The sequence below is a fragment of the Schistocerca piceifrons genome, chromosome 5, assembly GCF_021461385.2.
Source record: "Schistocerca piceifrons isolate TAMUIC-IGC-003096 chromosome 5, iqSchPice1.1, whole genome shotgun sequence".
NCBI lineage: Eukaryota > Metazoa > Arthropoda > Insecta > Orthoptera > Acrididae > Schistocerca > Schistocerca piceifrons.
In genome coordinates, this window is record NC_060142.1 from 567,597,311 (window position 1) to 567,620,302 (window position 22,992).

At 44.0% G+C, this 22,992-nt stretch overlaps 1 protein-coding gene across 1 annotated transcript in view; it reads left to right on the top strand.

Annotated features, from left to right (window-relative positions):
* LOC124798046 (trifunctional enzyme subunit alpha, mitochondrial) overlaps positions 1-22,992 on the top strand; it is a 156,766-nt gene that overhangs the window by 38,839 nt on the left and 94,935 nt on the right. The window contains exon 4 of the mRNA XM_047261266.1: positions 15,411-15,661. Within this exon, the coding sequence (XP_047117222.1) occupies positions 15,411-15,661 (251 nt within the window). The remainder of the gene's footprint in view (positions 1-15,410; positions 15,662-22,992) is intronic.

Here is a 22,992-nt window from a genome sequence, read left to right on the forward strand (position 1 = left end):
TTGAAAAACAGTGTGTATTTGTATAAATGACTGTGAAATGAAAGTAAAGCTGTTGTAATACAACACGGTGTGCAGAAGGAATGTTGCTACTAGTCACTCTCATCAGATTGTGATCATTATTAAGGTACATGGCGTACTTTGCCACCCTTCCAAACACCTGTCATGCCGACAATGAAAATCTTGATTACCACACTAACGTTATGTTACATGACCAACAACTAAGCTTATGGTCTGCATTTTCTGCTTTCTTCCAAGGCTGACTGAGCAGAAATTTGATGCATTTTTGTTGCTGAAATCTGTTTGAAAATCATTGTTAAAAGTAGTGATAAAGTTAAAAAAAAGGGCAAAATGTTGTAACGTAGAATCATTAATGACGGGAAAGCATTGTATTGAGAGAATAGGACTTCTTTTGGGACTGTCAAAAATTGATGTAAAATGCGGGAAAATGTGAAACGTAGGAATGTGAAAACAAGGTTTTACTGTAATTAACAGCAATAGATTCCTGTGAATCCTTTGCGGAATCTACAACAAAATTCCTGTGTACAGTTACACTCTGCAGGACACAAAAACCATTGGCACATGTGCTTCCCTGTATGTGCTCATCCAGGGTTGCATTTGGACCAGGCTCCACAGCCTGTATACAACACCCATTATCTCTCAGTGAGATAGATACTACTGCATATAAATCAAAATCACCTATGTTGTTATTCACATATTCCAGCACACACTTACTTTGTCTGGCACTAAGGCTGATTTAGACTCCAAATTGGACGCTGATAATCCTACATCATTTCCCTTAACTTCCCTAACATTACCACTTTCATCCCCATGAACCATGGACCTTGCTGTTGGTGGGGAGGCTTGCGTGCCTCAGTGATACAGATAGCCGTACTGTAGGTGCAACTGCAGTGGAGGGGTATCTGTTGAGAGGCCAGACAAACGTGTGGTTCCTGAAGAGGGGCAGCAGCCTTTTCAGTAGTTGCAGGGACAACAGGCTAGATGATTGACTGATCTGGCCTTGTTATGCTGGCACTGCTAACGGCTGATAGCAAGGGGTAACTACAGCCCTAATTTTTCCCGAGGGCATGCAGCTTTACTGTATGGTTAAATGATGATGGTGTCCTCTTGGGTAAAATATTGCGGAGGTAAAATAGTCCCCCATTCAGATCTCTGGGTGGGGACTTCTCAGGAGGACGTTGTTTCAGGAGAAAGAAAACTGGCGTTCTATGGATGGGAGTGTGGAATGTCAGATCCCTTAATCGGGCAGGTAGGTTAGAAAATTTAAAAATGGAAATGGATAGGTTAAAGTTAGATATATTGGGAATTAGTGAAGTTTGGTGGCAGGAGGAACAAGACTTCTGGCAGGTGAATACAGGGTTATAAATACAAAATCAAATAGGGGTAATGCAGGAGTAGGTTTAATAATGAATAGGAAAATAGGAATGCGGGTAAGCTACTACAAAGCTCACCACTTCTACAGTAGTACAAGTTTATATGCCAACTAGCTCCGCAGATGACAAAGAGATTGATGAGATGTATGATGAGATAAAACAAATTATTCAGATAGTGAAGGGAAACGAAAATTCAATAGTCATGGGTGACATGGAACTGGATAGTAGGAAAAGGAAGAGAAGTAAACGTAGTAGCTGAATATAGAATGGGAATAAGGAATGAAAGAGGAAGCTGTCTGGTAGAATTTTCCCCCTGCGGGTTCGGGGGTCAGAATAGGCCCGCGGTATTCCTGCCTGTCGTAAGAGGCAACTAAAAGGAGTCTCAAACGTTTTGGCCTTAATGTGATGGTCCCCATTAGGGTTTGACCTCCATTTTTCCAAATTCCACAGAAGTACGAGCCTTTTGGGGAAGGACACCTTACGTGGTGAACCATCAGTCCTCTGTGCCCTACGACCTTGGCACTCTTGATCGTCTTGGTGTCGTACCTGCACCCTCCATCCCTCATTTTGGGCATAGATACCTGATGTATTGTGTAAGTACCGCCCTTAGTGCGTCACCACCAGCACCCACGATCACTATGGACTACCTATGGCACCCAAAATCCAGCACGGTAGCCAGCCCGTTGTGGTGGGGTCGTCATGTACCCTCTAGGTTGTAGCCCCCTGACAACACAGGGATCGTACTGCCGATGCCTGAGCTGACACCTCCCCACGTAAGCCAAGGAGTAGATGCTCGTCTCTCTGGGGCATCGGGACTCCCGGCAATGGCCATCCTGCCAGGTGGCCTTTGCTGTGGCTGGGTGGCGCCCGTGGGGAGAGCCCCTGGTCGGAGTGGGTGGCATCGGGGCGGATGCCCCGCAATGAAGCGGGTGAAATCTCAATCTGGTGGTCGTCCGACCGCCAATGTCTCTAAGCGTGGTAAGGTGGAATTTAACGCTGTGACGTATAACCCGAAGTCGTTCCCTTCCGTAGCCACACCATGGGAGGAACGTCGGGCTGCAGACAGACAGGAGCCGTATTCGCCACGATACCTTGTATGCAGCAGAACTGATGGGGATTCGTTTTTGGGGACCAAGCCTCTTTTCTTCGTGCACAATCTCGAAGATAAGTTTGGGGAAGTGGCGTCTCTTTCCAAAATGAGGAGCGGGGCCATTTTGATACAAGCAGCTTCATCTGCGCAGTCCCAGGCTTTACTCGCCTGTGAGAAGCTCGGTGACATCCCCGTTACTGTCACTCCCCATAAGTCCTTAAATTTGGTCCAGGGGATTATTTTTCATAAAGATCTTCTGCTACAGTCTGATGACGAGCTACGTGAGAACCTGGCACGCCGAGGTGTACACTTTGTCCGTCGTGTCTTCAGGGGGCCGAAGGATAATAGGGTCGCTACCGGTGCTTTCATCCTGGCCTTTGAGGGCGACTGCTTGCCTGAGAAAGTCAAGGTCATGATATACCGGTGCGATGTCAAGCCCTATGTCCCGCCCCCTATGCGATGCTTCCAGTGCTGGAAATTCGGACACATGTCCTCCAGGTGCACTTCCAGCCCCACGTGTCGTGATTGTGGACGACCTCCACATCCTAATGCTCCATGTGCTCCGCCTCCCACCTGCGTTAACTGTGGGGAGCATCATTCTCCCTGCTCACCAGACTGTGCAGTCTATCAACGAGAGCGGAAGATACAAGAAATTAAGACCTTGGACCGTTTAAGTTACCAAGAGGCAAAGAAGAAGTTAGAACGACTCAACCCCACACCTATGTTGAGGAGTTATGCTACTGTCACACTGCCGCCACCAGCTCCTGCACAGACTCCCTTCTCTGTTGGCCCACAGAGAAATTAGGTAACGTCTGCCCCACCGCTGGGACAGGCCGCTCTCTCTTCCACTGCTCCCAAAACACCGAGTTTGGGAGCAGTGCGCCCCAAGCAACCGGGGACGTTGGTCCCCACCTCTCAGCCGGAGCGGCGACAGCCCTCTCCGGCTCCTCAGCCGGGGAAGCGACAGCTCCTTCCGGCTGCTCAGCCGGGGACGCAACAGCCTCCTCCGGCCTCACTTGTTCGGAAGGGATCCCTTGGGGGCGTCCCTTCCAAGGACTTCCCCAGTGTCTCACAAGACACTAGCCAGTGGCTGAAGAAGCCACCAGCTGCTGGTCGAAGGGCTTCACACTCTTCCTCTGTTCCTGATAATGCGTCAGGAAAGCCCTCCCAGCATGACAACCCTCCTCCCAAACACAAGAGAGAGAAGAGGAAGCTCTCCAAGAAGGATAAGGACCCAGTGGTTCCCGCGCCAACGCTCCCTGTCAGCTCAGCCTCTGAGGACGAGGTCGAGCTCTTTGCGTCCCCTGATGACCTGGATCTTGCCGTCTCCTCAGAAACGATGGCCGTAGTGACGTCCGTCGCTCAGTCGGTGGCAGCATGTGACCCTGCCAAGTAATTTGCCTTTTCTGTGCCTGAATGCCCCTACCGGACACGCTTTGTACCATCCTCCAGTGGAATTGTGGCGGTTATTTTAGCCATCTCCCTGAGCTACGGCAGCTTCTAAGCCTGACACCTGCTTTCTGCATTGCCCTACAGGAAACCTGGTTCCCGGCAATGCGGACCCCTGTCCTTCGTGGATACAGGGGTTATTACTGCAACCGTAGCACTTACAATTGTGTGTCAGGTGGAGCCTGCGTGTATGTCCTTACCTCTGTATATAGTGCTCCTGTGCCCCTTCAAACATCATTGGAAGCTGTGGCTGTACGTGTAGGGACTACCCAGGACATAACCGTCTGCAGTGTCTATCTCCCTCCAGGTGGTACAGTCTCCCTGACCGACTTGGCTGCACTTGTCGCCCAACTCCCCACGCCTTTTCTTCTCCTGGGGGATTTTAACGCCCACAATCCCGTGTGGGGTGGAACGAAGGTTACTGGCCGAGGCAGGGAGGTCGAGAATCTCATCTCCCAACTCGACCTCTGCCTCTTAAACACTGGCGCTGCCACACATTTCAGTGTGGGGCATGGCACGTTCTCGGCCATAGATCTGTCGTTGTGCAGCCCAGGGCTTGTACCATCGGTCCACTGGAGAGTCCACGAGGACTTGTGTGGTAGTGATCATTTTCCGATCTTCCTTTCACTACCACAGCGTCGCTCCTTTGCGCGCTCGCCTAGATGGGCATTTAGCAAGGCAAACTGGGACACGTTCTGCTCTGCTGCCACTGTTGACTCTCTCCCCCACGGTACCATCGATGTGGCGGTTGAGACACTGACTGCAGCGATTGTTTCCGCTGCGGAACGTACCATTCCTCGTTCATTAGGGTGCCCCCGGCGAAAGTCAGTGCCTTGGTGGTCTCCAGAGGTCGCTGAAGCCATTAAAGAACGTCGGCGGGCTCTTCAGCGACATAAGCGGCACCCGTCTTTGGAGAACCTCATTTTTTTCAAACGTCTCCGTGCTCAGGCACGGCGGCTCATCAAAAGGCGGAAACAGGAGTGCTGGGAGCGGTACGTTTCCACCATTGGTTACCGTACTTCACCCTCCCAGGTGTGGATGAAGATTCGGCGCATCTTTGGATTGCAGCACTCTACAGGTGTCGCAGGGCTTACCATCAACGGGGCGGTATCTACCGATGCCGATGCAATCGCAGAGCATTTCGCTCAGCACTATGTTTGGGCCTCTGCGTCCAGGAATTACCCGCCCGCGTTTCGCGCGCTCCAACGCCGGGAGGAAGGCAAACGGCTTTCTTTTGCTTCTCGCCACCCTGAGGCGTATAAGGCCTCATTTAGTTTGTGGGAACTGCAGAGCGCCCTGGCACAATGCCCCGATACAGCCTCTGGGCCAGATGGCATCCACAATCAGATGCTCAAACACCTTTCCCCGGACTGTCAGCGGTGTGTTCTTGCCATCTTCAACCGCATATGGGGCGATGGTGTCTTTCCGTCGCAGTGGCGGGAGAGTACCGTCATTCCGGTGCTGAAGCCTGGTAAGGACCCACTTAATGTGGATAGCTATCGGCCCTTCGGCTTGACAAATACTCTGTGTAAGCTCTTGGAACGCATGGTGAGTCGACGGCTGTGTTGGCTACTCCTTGGGGTCTTCTGGCTCCGTGCCAGAGCGGCTTCCGTCAGGGCCGTTCCACTGCCGATACTTTGGTCTTTCTTGAGTCTGCAATCCGCACTGCTTTTTCCAGGCGCCAACATCTCGTCTCCGTCTTTTTCGATCTCTCCAGAGCATATGACACGACATGGCGGCACCATATTCTCGCCACGTTGCACGGGTGGGGTCTCCGGGGCTCTCTCCCCATTTTTATTCAGAATTTTTTATCTATTCGGACATTCCGCGTTTTAATTGGCACATCCCATAGTTCACTTCATATCCAGGAGAACGGTGTTCCACAGGGCTCTGTATTGAGCGTGCCCCTTTTCCTTGTGGCCATTAATGGCCTTGCAGCAGCAGTAGGGTCGTCTGTCTCACCCACGTTATATGCTGACGATTTCTGCATCTTTTTCAGCTCCTCCACCATTAGTGTTGCAGAACGTAGGTTGCAGGGAGCCATACGCAAGGCGCAGGCGTGGGCCCTAGCCCATGGGTTTCAATTTTCTCCTGCGAAGACCTGTGTTATGCACTTTTGTCGGCGTCGTACTGTCCATCCCCACCCTGAGCTCTATCTTCAGGATGCCATGCTCAGGTTTGTTGACACTTACCGTTTTCTGGGATTGCTGTTCGATGCCCGGCTTACTTGGCTTCCACATATTCGTCAGCTCAAGCGTCAGTGCTGGCAGCATCTGAATGCCCTCCGCTGCCTAAGCAACACAACTTGGGGTGCAGACCGTAACACGCTGCTGCAGCTCTACAAAGCCCTTGTGCTGTCCCGACTGGATTATGGGAGTGTGGCGTATGGCTCAGCGTCGCCCTCAGCATTGCAACTGCTGGACCCCGTTCACCACTGTGGGGTTCGACAGGCAACAGGAGCATTCCGCACCAGTCCTGTTCATAGCCTCCTTGCTGAGGCTGGGGTTCCTCCACTTCGTATTCGGCGTCATCAACTGTTAGCCAACTATGCGGCCCACGTCCGTTGTTCGCCTCGTCACCCTAACTATCGTCTCCTTTTCGAAAATGCGGAAGTCCATGTCCCACACCAGCGGCCACGATCAGGCCATACAATTGGGACCCGTGTTTGGTCGCTCCTTAATGAACTCGAGTTTTTGCCTCTCCCATCTGCTTTCCAGGTCCGCCCACGTACACCACCTTGGTGTATTTGTCGGCCGCAGCTTCGGCTGGAACTTTCCCAATGGCCGAAAGATTCAGTTCCTCCTGTAGTCCTGCGCCGCCAATTCCTTGCGCTCCTAGGCGCATACCATGCCTCGGGGGTTATCTATACCGATGGCTCGATGGTTGATGGCCGTGTGGGGTACGCTTATGCTCATGCGGACTATGTCGACCAGCGCTCCTTGCCAGAAGGCTGCAGTGTTTACACCGCAGAACTGACAGCCATTTTTCGTGCCCTTGAGCATATTCGTGCCAGCACTGGCGAGTCCTTCGTCATTTGCAGTGACTCGCTCAGTAGTCTGCAGGCTCTTGACCAGTGCTATCCACGCCATCCCATTGTTGGTGCCATCCAGGGGTCCATCCACGCTCTTGAACAGCGTGGTCATTCGGTGGTGGTCATATGGACCCCAGGACACGTTGGGATCGCGGGAAACGAACTCGCCGACAAGTTAGCCAAAGAGGCTACCCGCAAACTGCCGTTGGAGATCGGCCTCCCGGAAACTGATCTCAGAACCGTTTTGCACCGTCGGGTCTTTGGGTTGTGGGAAGACGAATGGCGCACTCTGTCTGCACCCAACAAGCTGCGGCAGGTAAAGGAGACGACGACTGTGTGGGGTTCCTCCATGCGGGCCTCTCGCAGGGATTCTGTTGTTCTGTGTAGGCTCCGCATTGGCCACTCTTGGCTGACGCATGGTCATCTGCTGCGTCGAGAGGACCCCCCTCATTGTCGCTGTGGTGCGAATATGACGGTGGCCCATATATTGTTGGACTGTCCTCTTTTAACAGCCCTCAGGCGAACTTTTAATCTCCAGGGTGCTTTATCATCTCTTTTAGGTGACAATGTCTCTATGGCAGATCGGGTTTTAAGTTTTATTCGCGCAAGTGGCTTTTATAGGTCCATTTAACTTTTGTAACATCACCCTCTTTTGAGCTGTCTCTTTTAATTAGTTTTGTGTTGTAATTCGACTCCACCCTACGCTGTTGGGCTGGAGGTTTTAACGTGTTGCAGTGTGGCTGGCTCATCCTATTATTTTCGTGATCAGCCAGCCACAGTCCTCTGCTGTGCAGCTTTCGTTCCTTCTGCCTTTGTTCTCTATGTTGTTTTTGTTGCTGTGCTCTGTTTTCCGTGTTGTCTTACAATGGACCATGGGGCTTTTCTTCCCCTGGAGTTTTTCTTTTAGTGCTTCGCTTGACTGGTGGATAGTTTCCCTGTGCTCTGTGTTTTTATGAAACAAGGGACCGATGACCTTTGTAGTTTGGTCCCTTTAATCTTTAACCCAACCAACCAACCTGGTAGAATTTTTCACAAGCATAGCTTAATCATAGCTAACACTTGGTTCAAGAATCGTGAAAGAAGGCTGTATACATGGAAGAAGCCTGGAGATACTGGGAGGTCTCAGATTATATAATGGTAAGACTGAAATTCAGGAACCAGGTTTTAAATTGTAAGACATTTCCAGGGGCAGATGTGGACTCTGACCACAATCTATTGGTTATGAACTGTAGATTAAAACTGAAGAAACTGCAAAAAGGTGGGAATTTAAGAATATGCGACCTGGATAAACTGACTAAATGAGAGGTTGTACAGAGTTTCAGGGAGGGCGTAAGGGAACAAATGGCAGGAATGGGGGAAAGAAATACGGTAGAAGAAGAATGGGTAGCTTTGAGAGACGAAATAGTGAAGGTAGCAGAGGATCTAGTAGGTAAAAAGATGAGGGCTAATAGAAATCCTTGGGTAACAGAAGAAATATTGAATTTAATTGATGAAAGGAGAAAATATAAAAATGCAGTAAATGAAGCAGGCAAAAGGAATACAAACGTCTCAAAAATGAGATCGACAGGAAGTGCAAAATGGCTAAGCAGGGATGGCTAGAGCACAAATGTAAGGATGTAGAGGCTTCTCTCACTAGGAGTGAGATAGATACTGCCTACAGGGAAATTAGAGAGACCTTTGGAGGGAATAGAACCACTTGCATGAATATCAAGAGCTCAGATGGAAACCCAGTTGTAAGCAAAGAAGGGAAAGCAGAAAGGTGGAAGGAGTATATAGAGGGTCTATACAAGGGCGATGTACTTGAGAACAATATTATGGAAATGGAAGAGGATGTAGATGAAGATGAAATGGGAGATATGATACTGCGGGAAGAGTTTGACAGAGCACTGAAAGACCTAAGTCGAAAGTAGGCCCCGGGAGTAGACAACATTCCATTAGAACTACTGACAGCCTTGGGAGAGCCAGTCCTGACAAAACTCTTACTGTCTGGTGAGCAAGATGTATGAGACAGGTGAAATACCCCCAGACTTCAAGAAGAATATAATAATTCCAATCCCAAAGAATGCAGATGTTGACAGATGTGAAAATTACCGAACTATCAGTTTAATAATTCACAACTGCAAAATACTAACGCAAATTCTTTACAGATGAATGGAAAAACTGGTAGAAGCCAACCTCGGGGAAGATCAGTTTGGACTCTGTAGAAATGTTGGAATACGTGAGGCAATACTGACCCTACGACTTATCTTAGAAAATAAATTAAGGAAAGGCAAACCTACGTTTCTAGCATTTGTAGACTTAGTGAAAGCTTTTGACAATGTTGAGTGGAATACTCTCTTTCAAATTCTGAAGGTGGCAGGGGTAAAATAGAGGAAGCAAAAGGCTATTTACAATTTGTACAGAAACCAGATGGCAGTTATAAGAGTCGAGGGGCATGAAAGGGAAGCAGTGGTTGGGAAGGGAGTGAGACAGGGTTGTAGCCTCTCCCCGATGTTATTCAATCTGTATATTGAGCAAGAAGTAAAAGAAACAAAAGAAAAATTCGGCGTAGGAATTAAAATCCATGGAGAAGAAATAAAAAGTTTGAGGTTTGCCGATGACATTGTAATTCTGTCAGAGACAGCAAATGCCCTGGAAGAGCAGCTGAATGGAAAGGACAGTGTCTTGAAAGGAGGATATAAGATGAACATCAACAAAAGCAATACGAGAATAATGGAATGTAGTCGAATTAAATTGGGTGATGCTGAGGGTATTAGATTAGGAAATGAGTTTTGCTATTTGGGGAGCAGAATTACTGATGGTGGTCGAAGTAGAGATGATATAAAATGTAGACTGGCAATGGCAAGGAAAGCTTTTTTTGAAGTAGAGAAATTTGTTAACACCGAGTATAGATTTGTGTGTCAGGAAGTCTTTTCTAAAAGTATTTATATGGAGTGTAGCCATGTATGGAAGTGAAACATGGACGATAAATAGTTTAGACATGAAGAGAATAGAAGCTTTCGAAAAGTTGTGCTACGGAAGAATAATGAAAATTAGATGGTTAGACCACATAACTAATGAGGAAGTTGGAGAGAAGAGAAATTTGTGGCACAACGTGACTAGAAGAAGGGATTAGTTGGTAGGGCATATTCTGAGGCATCAAGGGATCACCAATTTAGCATTGGAGGGCAGTGTGGAGGGTAAAATCGTAGGGGGAGATCAAGAGATGAATACACTAAACAGATTCAGAAGGATGTAAGTTGCAGTAGGTACTGGGAGATGAAGAAGCTTGCACAGGATAGAGTAGCGTGGAGAGCTGCATCAAACCAGTCTCAGGACTGAAGACCACAGCAACAGCAGCAGCAACAACAACAACATGAGCTAAATTCATTTCCCCTGACCTTTTACTTCCACACAAATATTACCATTATTTAATCTCTCAAGTCTACATCTACATCGGTACTCCACAAGCCACTATACGGTGTGTGGCAGAGGGCACCTTGTACCATTACTAGCATTTCCTTTCCTGTTCCATGCACAAATAGTGAGGGACAAGTGACTGTCTCTATGCCTCCATATCAGCCCTAATTTCTTGTATCTTTGTGGTCCTTACATACCGTGTATATTGGTGGCAGTAGAATCGTTCCCCAGTCAGCTTCAAATGCTGCTTCTCTAAATTTTATGAATAATGTTCTTCGAAAAGAATGTCGCTTTCCCTCCAGAGAACCCCGTTCACTTCCCGAAGCATCTCCGTAACACGTAAGTGTTGTTAGAACCTACCGGTAACAAATCAAGTAGCACGCCTCTGAACTGCTTTGATGTCCTTCTCCAGTCAGACCTTGTAAATGTGATTTTCGCCTGTTTTATTTCATTGTTGATTGTCCTTGGTGTTGATGTGCTGTGTTGGTATACTGCCTGAAAAATGGGGGGTGGAAGTTCAACACTGACTACTTTAAATGATGTAGCTTACAGGTGCATATTTACGTTTAACAGATCTTTCACTGTTGACGACCCTTCCTCCGCCCCCCCCCCTCCCTCCCCCACCACCAATAATGCACAGTTATATGGCCAGTTAACTATTGGCAAATTTTGATAAGCCTCATTAACAGTTTGCAGGCATAAGTCAACCTACTACTACAGTAGTTTACCATTGAACACCTATGATCAGTAAAACCTAACCAAACAGTTCACAGTTCTTGGAGAATAATATGGTACCCTACATATTGAACAGACACTGTCATTGTTTTAACACATGGCCTAATTGTGTTACCATTATTCCATCGTTAAATTGACGCATTGTTGTTATCTGACCAATATGGGTTCCTCGTCTGAAACTCAGCTGTGGGCTAACTGTCTCGAGCCCAAAAATTGGCCCTTACATGTCACCATGATAATAGGTACTAAAACTACACATTGGTCAATGTTTTATTTACTGAAATTACAATTAAAACATACCTCATTAAATTAACTGAATGCATTGAAACATTGGTTCTTCTCAACAGTTTCTTCTATCATGTGGGTTAAGCTGAATTATTTGTTTAAATCATGAAATTACCAGATATAGTTACACAAACAATATTTTGACAAAACTGGTAATTAATTTGGAATTAATAAAGGTCTAGCTTTGCTAACATGTTTTTGAATAGTCAAATAGGTCCATTAAGAAAACTATTAGTTGTTCCTCCACTTGTTTATAATTAGTACAGAATTTATATTTGTTTATAAATCAACAATAGAATTTAAGTTATGAAACAATTACTGATTTCACCCTATAACAAAAGATCCTAACTAGGAATAGCCAAAATAAATTAGGGAATTAATGACATACATAAAACTAAGCACAAAATTAGGTCTGGTGTTATGTCTTTTAAAACTGGGGACCAACCCTTCTCTTTTATGAAAATGCAGATTATACTCAATGTATGTTAATGGTAATTAGTCAGACATGAAAAAATGAATTTTAAGGAGGCAGATGGCCAAGCAAGAGGGAAGTAAAAATATCCCAATTTGCTCTGTCACCTACAGTTACCAAATAGTCAAGCAGTATTCAAAAAGAAGTCACACCAGTGCCCTATATGCAGTCTCCGTCACAGATGAACCACACTTTCACAGAATTCTCCCAATAAACTGAAGTTTACCATTTGTCTTCCCTGCCACAGTCCTTACACGCCATTCCACTTATCATTTTGCAATGTTATGCGTAGATATTTAAATGTTATGACTGTGTCAAGCAGTACACTACTAACACTGTATCCAAACATTACAAGTTTGTTTTTTCTACTCATTCGCATTAACTTACATTTTCCCACATTTAGAGCTAGCTGCCATTCATCACACCAACTAGAAATTTTATCTAAGACATATTCTATCTTCCTGCAGTCACTCAGTCTCTCTATATGCTTAATATTTCTTATCCCCAGAGCAACAAGTTGTTACTTATATCCGGTCAACCACTCATCCCATTTTTTTGTCTTATGTTTACATAAGCAGGAGTAGGTACACTGGATGCAGGCCTGTTCTCTACTGTAGCCTCCTGTTACTCATCCTTTTTTTTCCCCCCTCAACTCAGCTAACTGAACTGCTTAAGTCTGCAATGTTTACTCAGGTGTAACTTCTTCTTCTTCTTCTTCTTCTTCTTCTGACATGGTGGGTCGTCTATCAGTTACAGAAATGACTATAAACAATGAGAGAGCGAAATAACATGACAAGGAAGACACTCAAATATCATACTAGTGTAATTTAGTCTCTCTGCCTGAGCGACCGTTCATAACCATTAACTTATTACACAAGCAGAAACAATGAGCCATACTCCTTGCTCACAATACATTTCCTGTACTGAATGGTGCAAATTAATATACATTTTTTACAGTACCCAGAACGCAATAAAGAAGACACTCAACCTATGGCATGTTGATGCTGCAAGTTGTGGCTATCGACAGAGGTGGCAGCAACCACTTCTTTCACCACTTGCAGTGGTTGGGCTGGGTGTAGGTGATATGTTCAGGATATCTCCAATTCATCACTCTGTATGTGCCTGCAGTGGTGTAGTGGCAGATGTTGGACAGTGATCTGTCATGGAGATGGTATTGGTTTGAAAAAGTCCTGTTAGAAAGCTCCAAAGTGAAGATGGTGGCCAGTGCTCTCTCTGATGTAGGCTGACCCTGGCCAGCTAAGCTTGCTGGTGTCGACAACAGTCCAACAGAGGGAGAGCACGTGGGATCCTCAGGTGAGCATCAGCACAGCAGCTTGTAGTGCTGAATCAGGAATGGAGTTGCATGTGTCAGACAGTGCCCAGCCCCTGTGGCAGCTGGGCTGCCCCTGTAGCTCAGCACTAAGTGTGCTGGACCAGGTGGGATCAAACTGTGGCCCTAGCATGAATGATGGCAGTACAATATACCCGTACAGGGTGATGAACAGAGACAGTGTTTGCCCATATGAGTGGTGTAAGCTAGACAGCCCAGGCTCGAATCTCAGTCCACATCAGCTGGTGTCAGATGACAGTCACCAAACAGGTGGCCCACTGGTAGGAAGGTGCCAAGTCGGCAGCATCCACACTGGGGACAGGCAGTGGCATGTGGCTAACAAAGACACCATGGTATCCATTCGCTGACTCATCTCGGCTCGAAGACTGCTGTGAACACTCTCTCGTCACTAGAAGCTGCGATAGTTGAGACTGAGAGTCTAAATTTGGCAGCAGATATGCTAGCCTGGTCCACTATAATTTCTGAAATGGTAACGGTTCTGCCCTCCGTGTCAAGATGTGAGGCCCGACTGTTGGAGCAACCACGACATCATTGCCCTAGTTTTCCTGTTGTATCGGCAACTCCACAGTCCTGGCAAGACTGTGTCACAATTTCTCCTTTCAGAAGCCATGGGCAGTGACTTCTGCAATGCCAGTGTACTGAATAGATGTTCTTGTGCCAATGCATTTAGTTACTGAGCCTTCTTGCAACACCTTCCTTATGATGTAATTTTGCCGAGTCAGTCACAAGAGTCATCTGCTTTGCCAGGTAGAACTATGCTGCAACACTTTTATGAATTTCTTTGCTACTTTTGAAGATGTACAAGATCTTTAGCATGGCCTCTGAGCATCTAAAGATGTTCTCAAAGTCAGTGTTCAGTGGAGTCCTCATGTTTTTTTCCATTGGTTTCCATGGTATTGGTGCCACCAGTCATTTCCGTGCATTCCGTAACAACATGAAATTTACACTTGTTTAGCTCATAAGATAAATGAACTTCCGTGTTTTGTGTCTCTCATCGTTCCTCAACATCTTAGCCATTGATGCTGTCTGTGGTCTCCTTTTTAGCAACTTCAAAAACTTTTTCATATTCCCACAAAAACCTGTCATTTATTAACTTTTATGTCCAAACAAATTCAGTACAGTATATCACCTTTAGTTACCTTGTTTTTCTTGCTGCATATGTGAGCCAATGTTGTCACACCCATCATTACTGTAGTGTTGACAGTTAGCCAACACTACGCACACTACTTGAGAGAGGAGGTCGTAATGCACACGTTAAACTCACGCAGGATGGCGTGAGGTCTGAAACAGGATACGTAATGAATGCTATAAAGAAAAGTACGTAGCTTCTGGAATACTTAACTTTAATCCATCATTTGTATACATCGTTCTTGATGAGACATGCGTCATACGATAACTATCAATTGCTATGGCGCCTTGCTAGGTCGTAGCCATTGACTTGGCTGAAGGCTATTCTAACTATCTGCTCTGCACAGGAGCGAGGCTTCGACAGTGTTGCATCGCTAGCTAAGTCGTCCGTACAACTGGGGCGAGTGCTAGTAAGTCTCTCTAGACCTGCCGTGTGGTGGCGCTCGGTCTGCGATCACTGACAGTGGCGACACGCGGGTCCGACATGCACTAATGGATCGCGGCCGATTTAAAGCTACCACCTAGCAAGTGTGGTGTCTGGCGGTGACACCACAATTACTTTAGTACCTGGTTCAGTCGACTGCTTTTCCTGAGGGCAGTCTCATGCATTGTACTGTTGTTGCATTGTCATGCTGAGAAACATATCTGACAAAACATAACATTAACCACATGTGCAAGTTAATATGCATTTGTGGTAAAGCAGGATCATATCATATATCATATCATCTGAAGGTAGATCACTACTGTACATTTCTAGTGTTAACCTATATTCATATCATCCCCCCGCCCCTTTACTTACACACACACACACACACACACACACACACACACACACACACACACACACACACCCTGACACACGCTCATTGATGCATTTGCTTGAACCATTAATCCAAATCACAACTTAATATGACCTGGACAGCATTCGCCTTGTTTTAGTTTATGCTCATCATGCCCATCTATTTACTACTCGTTTAAATTTATTGTCTTCAATTTTCATTTCCTAGTGTCTGTAAAAGAACTTCTGATTAATCTTAATATTCTTATTTTATTTATTTATTTATTTTTTTCTCTTTCAGGTTGCCTTGGCTTGCCACTATCGCATAGCGGTGAAGGACCGAAAGACTGGTTTAGGACTTCCAGAGGTCATGCTAGGCCTTTTGCCAGGTGCTGGTGGAACTCAAAGATTACCAAAGATTACCCAGTTGCCAAATGCCTTGGATATGGCACTTACTGGAAAGACTGTGAAAGCAGATAAGGCAAAGAAATCGGGTATTGTGGATTTACTGGTTGACCCACTTGGTCCCGGAGCTGGAAAACCAGAGGAGAGGTTGGATATAGATCCTGAAAATTTGCCATTAAATTTATCTGTTGTTAAAAAGATGGAACTTATTATCAGGCATTTGACATAAAGTGCTTGATAAAAGGTTGCTCTAGACTTAACTGTGCATTAGTCATCTGTCTTTCAGTACTGTTCCTACACATTTCTTAATGTTAACCAACTTTTGGTAAATGATCAACTGCAAAAGTAGTTCCACCCAATCTCTCCCCACCTCCCTCTTCTGAAACCGATGTTGTAGACCATTCCTTCTCGTTAATTAGTAAGCCGTTCGATGTAGGTCAACACATATGAATCCATAAAATTTCTCTTATATGTGAAGAAGGTAAGGCACTAGTTTCTTTTCCAATTGTGCACCTAATTAACATTTTCTTCCAATTTACATTAAATTAATATTGAAGGAGAAACTTAAGTCTTGCTAAATACTTGTAACATCAATCATGACTTGTTAAATATTTTAGCAGCCATCAGTGGTTATATAGTTTTATTTCTGTCAGCATATGTTGCCTCAGTCATTTTATTTCATTACATTTCTTCCTTTTTCTCTACCCAATATATTTTGACTTTGTTCTCAGCATTCTAAAATGGGAATGGCACAGATTAGTCATATTGACAAAATTGTTTAGTCTGACTAAGCTCAAATTTAGACAATACATAATTGCCCAAATTTAGTGTGTTAGTACTGTGTAATTTTTGGGTTAATTTCAAGCAACGAAAAATAGTAGCTATTGAAACTGAAGGTATTCTAAAACTAAGATTACCCTTAACACGATCAAGTAGAGACAAGATTATTCATAAACAAAGAAATTGTATGGAAAATAATGAATGCATACCTGAAAAAGCATTAACATGTTGAAACTGAGTTTATGTTGTCTGTAGTTGCTTGCAACAAAGAACTGAAATCGCAGTTTTACAAAGTAAGTGATGGGGCATGCGAGACTTTAACTATTTCCAAATTTTATTTGTTGTGTAAGGTGTTGGATGCTGCCATGCAGGAATATACATTTGGAGCGTAATGAGTGTACTTTCATCAGCTGGTGGAATATACCAGAAGCAACACCAGCCGGCATACACATAGCTTCTATTATGGCCACAACACCAGGGCAGTGAGCATGCCAGGCTGGGCAGCCTTTGCCCTCCCTACCCGACGGCACCTAAGTCGACCACAGCTTGAATGACTAAAATTCAGCAAAAATCCCCAATCTGCAGATCTCCACTCTGTAACACCTAACTTGTTTCATTTTAGAATTTCTTTTCTTCTGTTTTCTCTCCATCTCCATCATCTTGTGGTGTTTGCAATAGTAATATTATTAAATAAATTCTTTTTGTCTATGTTCACATAATTCTCATTTTCTTATTGAACTTGATGCTCAGTTGATTCTAATATACTTCGGTAGTCCTAAATAAATCCTCATCTACATTCCTGATGTCCTGTGTGATAAGTCTTTCTTTATATCTATTTTTACTGTGCCTGTTATGAGAGTATGTTTTCTTGAAACTGTTAAATTATATAAGGCTGTTGCATTCTGTTTAATTTCCTTGTGTTTGATCAAATATAATCAATTCATTGTAGTTCCGTTTAGTTCATGCGAAGTACGTTTTCCATTTGGTTTCTTCAGAACAATCGTTTTATTGTTTTCCTCAAATCCTTTTAACATGACCCCTGTCATTTCTTGTATCATGTAAAATTTATCTTAAATTACCATTTTTCAGTTTCTGCATCGAATTCACTCTTTACGTTATGGCTATAATATAAATGGAGTATTTTTATTGCATATGTATTGGCTGTTATGTTCCCCAACATAAAACATCCTTGAAATGTGTTTCTAATTGTTCTTCATTTCAAGAAATTAACCCCTCAGTCGTCTTTCCTATGAGCATTATTGCAGGCACTTACTTTTCTCATGTTCATAAAGTAGGTAGGTATGGTTAAATCGGGTATCAATGAAGTTGTCTACAATGTTTCAAAGATTTTTATTGCTGGTAGCAACCTTTCTCAAGTTCTATATACCAACCCACGCCGTACTGCTTTGTAATTGCTCTTCTTTTGTATAATACTGCATTTGTCATGCCATGGTGTAATAATTCATAAACAAATTGGCAAATCTGTGTTGTGCAACACTGGCCAGGACTGTTAAGCTTACATATAACATTTAGGTCAAAACTGTTAATTTGTTTTTCTATTATTGATTCTTTTAGGCTTATGTTTACTACTGAGATCCTCAGGTGGGTTTTGCCATGCTTGCTCTTGGCAATTTGTGGTGGTATAATATGCATCCAGTCACTTAAAGATTTGATGTTAAGGGTTCTGTGGTTTCTCTTTTTGTCTGGTATGATATGTTAATGGCTTGAATTTGGAAATGTTTAGTGGTTTGTGCCTGTGTGTTGTATACAGCTATTTTTTCCCTCCCCTCCTTTGTTTCTGTGTTGGTTTCCTCAAATCTTTCACAGATTTTGTTCTTGCTTTCTTTTTAATGTACGTTTTTGTTTCAATTGTATCCAGTGCGTGTGGTTAAATATTTGTCACTGAGATAGTGAGATGTGTTTTATGTTTTATTCTGTTATGCACTTGTCAGTGATTATGATACTGAACGGGCGCTGAAGACCTTGCTGTCGTGCGCCCACAAACCCCTCTACTACTACTGTCAGTGATTTTGAGCACTTGATGCTGGATAGGTTCAAGACATACAGCTTATATACTAATTATTTACTGTTTCATTAACAAGCACTTACAGAGGTTGATTGTGAGCTTTGTAAGCATCCAATATGGAATGCCTCATGAATCATATTGGCATATACTTCTTTAGCTTCTTGTAGTTCGTAATTTTGCAGCACTAACACGATGTAGTTGTTGTTGCTGTTGTTGTTGTGGTCTTCACTCCTGAGACTGGTTTGATACAGATCTCCATGCTACTCTATCTTGTGCAAGCTTCATCATCTCCCAGTACCTACTGCAACCTACATCCTTCTGAATCTGTTTAGTGTATTCATCTTTTGGTCTCCCTCTTCGATTTTTACCCTCTGCATTGTCCGCCAATACTAAATTGGTGATCCCTTGATGCCTCAGAATATGTCCTACCAACCGATCTCTTCTTCTTGTCAAGTTGAGCCACATATTTCTCTTCTCCCCAATTGTATTCAATACCTTCTCATTAATTATGTGATCTACCCATCTAATCTTCAGCATTCTTTTGTAGCACCACATTTCGAAAGCTTCTATGCTCTTCTTGTCTAAACTATTTATCATCCATGTTTCACTTCCATACATGGCTACACTCCATACAAATACTTTCAGAAACGATTTCCTGACACTTAAATCAATACTCGATGTTAACAAATTTCTCTTCTTCAGAAACGCTTTCCTTGCCATTGCCAGTCTACATTTTATATCTTCTCTACTTCCATGTGACTTAATTCGACTACATTCCATTATCCTCGTTTTGCTTTTGTTGATGTTCATCTTATAGCCTTCTTTCAGGACACTGTCCATTCCGTTCCACTGCTCTTCCAGGTCCTTTGCTGTCTCTGACAGAATTACAATGTCATCAGCATACCTCAAAGTTTTTATTTCTTCTCCGTGGATTTTAATACCAACTCCAAATTTTTCTGTGTTTCCTTTACTGCTTGCTCAATGTACAGATTGAATAACATTGGGGAGAGGCTACAACCCTGTCTCACTCCCTTCCCAACCACTGCTTCCCTTTCATGCTACTCGACTCTTATAGCATTGAGCTCCTTGTATTTTACCCCTGCCACCTTCAGAATTTGAAAGAAGAGTATTCCAGTCAACATTGTCAAAAGCATTTCTTTAATTCTACAAATGCTAGAAACGTAGGTTTGCCTTTCCTTAATCTATTTTCTAAGGTAAGTCATATGGTCAGTATTGCCTCACGTGTTCCAATATTGCTTCTACCAGTTTTTCCATTCGTCTGTAAAGATTCCCATTAGTATTTTACAGCCGTGACTTATTTAACTGATAGCTCGGTAATTTTCACGTCTGTCAACACCTGCTTTCCTTGGGTTGGAATTATTATATTCTTCTTGAAGTCTGAGGGGTATTTCGCCTGTCTCATACATCTTGCTCACCAGGTGGTAGAGTTCTGTCAGGACTGACTCTCCCAAGGCTGTCAGTAGTTCTGATGGAATGTTGTCTGCTCCTGGGGCCTTGTTTCGACTCAGATCTTTCAGTGCTCTGTCAAACTCTTCACGCAGTATCGTATCTCCCATTTCATCTTCATGTGCATTCTCTTCCATTTCCATAATATTGTCCTCAAGTACATAGCCCTTGTATAGACCCTCTATATACTCCTTCCACCTTTCTGCTTTCCTTCCTTTGCTTAGAACTGGGTTTCCGTCTGAGCTCTTGATATTCATACAAGTATTCCTCTTTTCTCCAAAGGGCTCTATGATTTTCCTGTAGGCAGTATCTATCTTACCTCTAGTGAGAGAATCCTCAGAGGCCCAGGTCCGGCATGTTTCTGTGAAGGAGCTTAGTTGTTCATAAATAAATTGTCCTAGTTAAATTCTCATGGGCTCCTTGCAGCCAACAGTTACTTGCTTATTTTTATCATGTAAAAGATTGGCTCTAGATTGCCACTTATGAAAATAGACACTGATGTATTTGTATTCTTTCCCGTGATTGTTGAGTCACGTATTTGACAGTATTCAGTTTACAATGCAAAAGCTGCATTCCATCTAATTTGGAGTCAACACACAGCCATGCCTAACCACATCTTTCCTCTACCAGCTTACACCGAAGACTCTCCCAAAAACTCATGCAAGACACACAGTAAACAAAGATAATCAAACAATGGAAAATCATGAATGGAGTGTAACAATATTATGAAAAGCAAAGTTGCTACTCACCATATAGCAGAGATACTGAGTTGCAGATAGGCACAACAAAACTCACTGAAGCCTTCACAGACTGTAATTATACTCCCAACCTTCTAAAAAAAACAAATTTTCCATCTTTCCAGTCTCCAAACACCTCCCAAAGTCTCACTGTCTGCCCACAGAGGAGCATTTTCCTTGTAACTCAGTACCACCCAGGACTGGAGCAACTGTTAACATTCTCCGCCATAGTTTTCACAAACACTCTTCGTGCCCTGAAATGAGAAATGTCCCTCCCACTATCCTTCCCACCCCTCTCACAGTAGTACTCTTCCGTCCACCAAACCTACATAGTATACTCGTCCATCCCTACACAACCCCTGCTCCCATCCCCTTACCACATGGCTCATACCCCTGTAATAGCCAAACATGAAATCCTTCATTTCAGTGATTGCTTCACAGCGTGTGCCATAAGGATCCTTCCCACCAACACCAGCTTTTCTGGATTGCATAGGTGGTAACTTTTCCTTGCAATACTCGCTATGCTCCTTAACCCATCCAGCCCCTTCCCTGTTCCCATTCCAGCACTACACAGCCCTCTATTTCACCAGTGCACCCAGTCTTTTTACTTCTCTCCTTTTCCGCTACCCCCCCCCCCCCCCCCCCCTCTCTCCCTGTCCTCCGTCTAACATGCAGTACTTCACTGTCTGTCATTGATACCCTACTATCCTTCTCCCTCCCTGCCCCAGCCTCCTCCTTACCACCACCCAGTCGCCACTCACAACATGCACTGGTACTGCTGCTCGGTGTGTGTGATTTCAGTTGCCTGAGACTGCAGAGAGAGAGAGAGAGAGAGAGAGAGAGAGAGAGAGAGAGAGAGAGAGAGAGAGTGTGTGTGTGTGTGTGTGTGTGTGTGTGTGTGTGTGTGTGTGTGTGTGCGCGTGTGCCGTCTATTTTTGACGAAGGCCTTACTGGCTGAAAGCTTTATTTGTGACAGTCCTTCTGTTGTGCAATCTTGCAACTCAACATTTCTGCTATATGGTAACAACTTTCCTTTTCAGATGTAGTAAATAAAGGTAGCATTACTTGTGGGTGCCATGAATCAGAGGTGAATATCTACAAAAAGTTTAAGTTCATATTTGTTGTTGTTTCAGTCTGAAGACTGATTTGATGCAGCTCTCTGTACTACTCTATCCTGTACAAACCTCATCATCTCCAAGTAACTATTACAACCTACTTCCTTCCGAATCTGCTTACTGTGTTCATCTCTTGGTCTCCCTCTACAATTCTAATATCCCCCCCCCCCCTCGCCCCACCACGATGTTTTAGAATATATCCTATGAACTGATCCCTTCTTCTAGATAGGTTGTTGTGCCACAAATTTTTCTCCCCAATTCTCTTTGGTACCTTCTCATTAGTTATGTAATTGACCCCTCTAATCTTCAGCATTCTTCTGCAGCATCACAATTCAAAAGCTTCTATTCTCTTCTTGTTTAAACTGTTTATCGTCCATGTTTTACTTCCGTACATGGTCACACTCCATACAAATACTTACAGAAAAGACTTCCTGATTCTTAAATCTGTACTTGATGTTAACAAACTTCTCTTCTTCAGAAACGCTTTTCTTGTCATTGCCGGTCTGCATTTTATATCCACTCGTTTTTGGCCGTCATCAGTTATTTTGCTGCTCAAATAGCAAAACTCAACTATTGCTTTGTCTTATTTCCTAATTTAACTCTCTCTGCATCACACAATTTAATTCACTACATTCCATTATCCCTGTTTTACTTTTGTTTATGTTAATCTTATATCGACCTTTCAAGATACTTTCTATTCCTTCATCTACTTTTCCAAGTCCTTTGCTGTGTGACAGAATTATATCATCAGCAAACATTAAAGTTTCTATTTCTTTTCACTGGACTTGAATTCCTACTCCTAATTTTTCTGTGGTTTTCTTCACAGCTTGTTCAGTTTACAGATTGAATGACATCAGAGAAAGGCTACAACCCTGTGTCTCTCCCTTCTCAACCACAGCTTCCCTTCCATGCCCTTCGACTTTTATAACTGCCATCTGGTTTCTGTGCAAATTGTAATTAGCCATTCGCTCTCTGTATTTTACTCCTCCCACATTTAGAATTTGGGAGAGAATATTCCAGTCAACGTCGTCAAAAGCTTACTCTAAATCTACAAATACTGTAAATGTAGGTTTGCCTTTCTTTAAACTATATTCTATGAGAAGTTGTAGGGTCAGTATTGCCTCATGCGTACCTACATTTCTCTGGAATCCAAACTGATCTTGCTTAAGGTCAGTTCCTACCATTTTTTCCACTCTCCCGTAAAGAATTTGTTTTACTATTTTGCGACAATGGCTTATTAAACTGGTAGTTCAGTAATTTTAACAGCTGTCACCAACTGCTTTCTTAAAAATTGGAATTTATTCCTTAAGTCTGAGTGTATTTTGCCTGTCTCATACATCTTGTACACCAGAT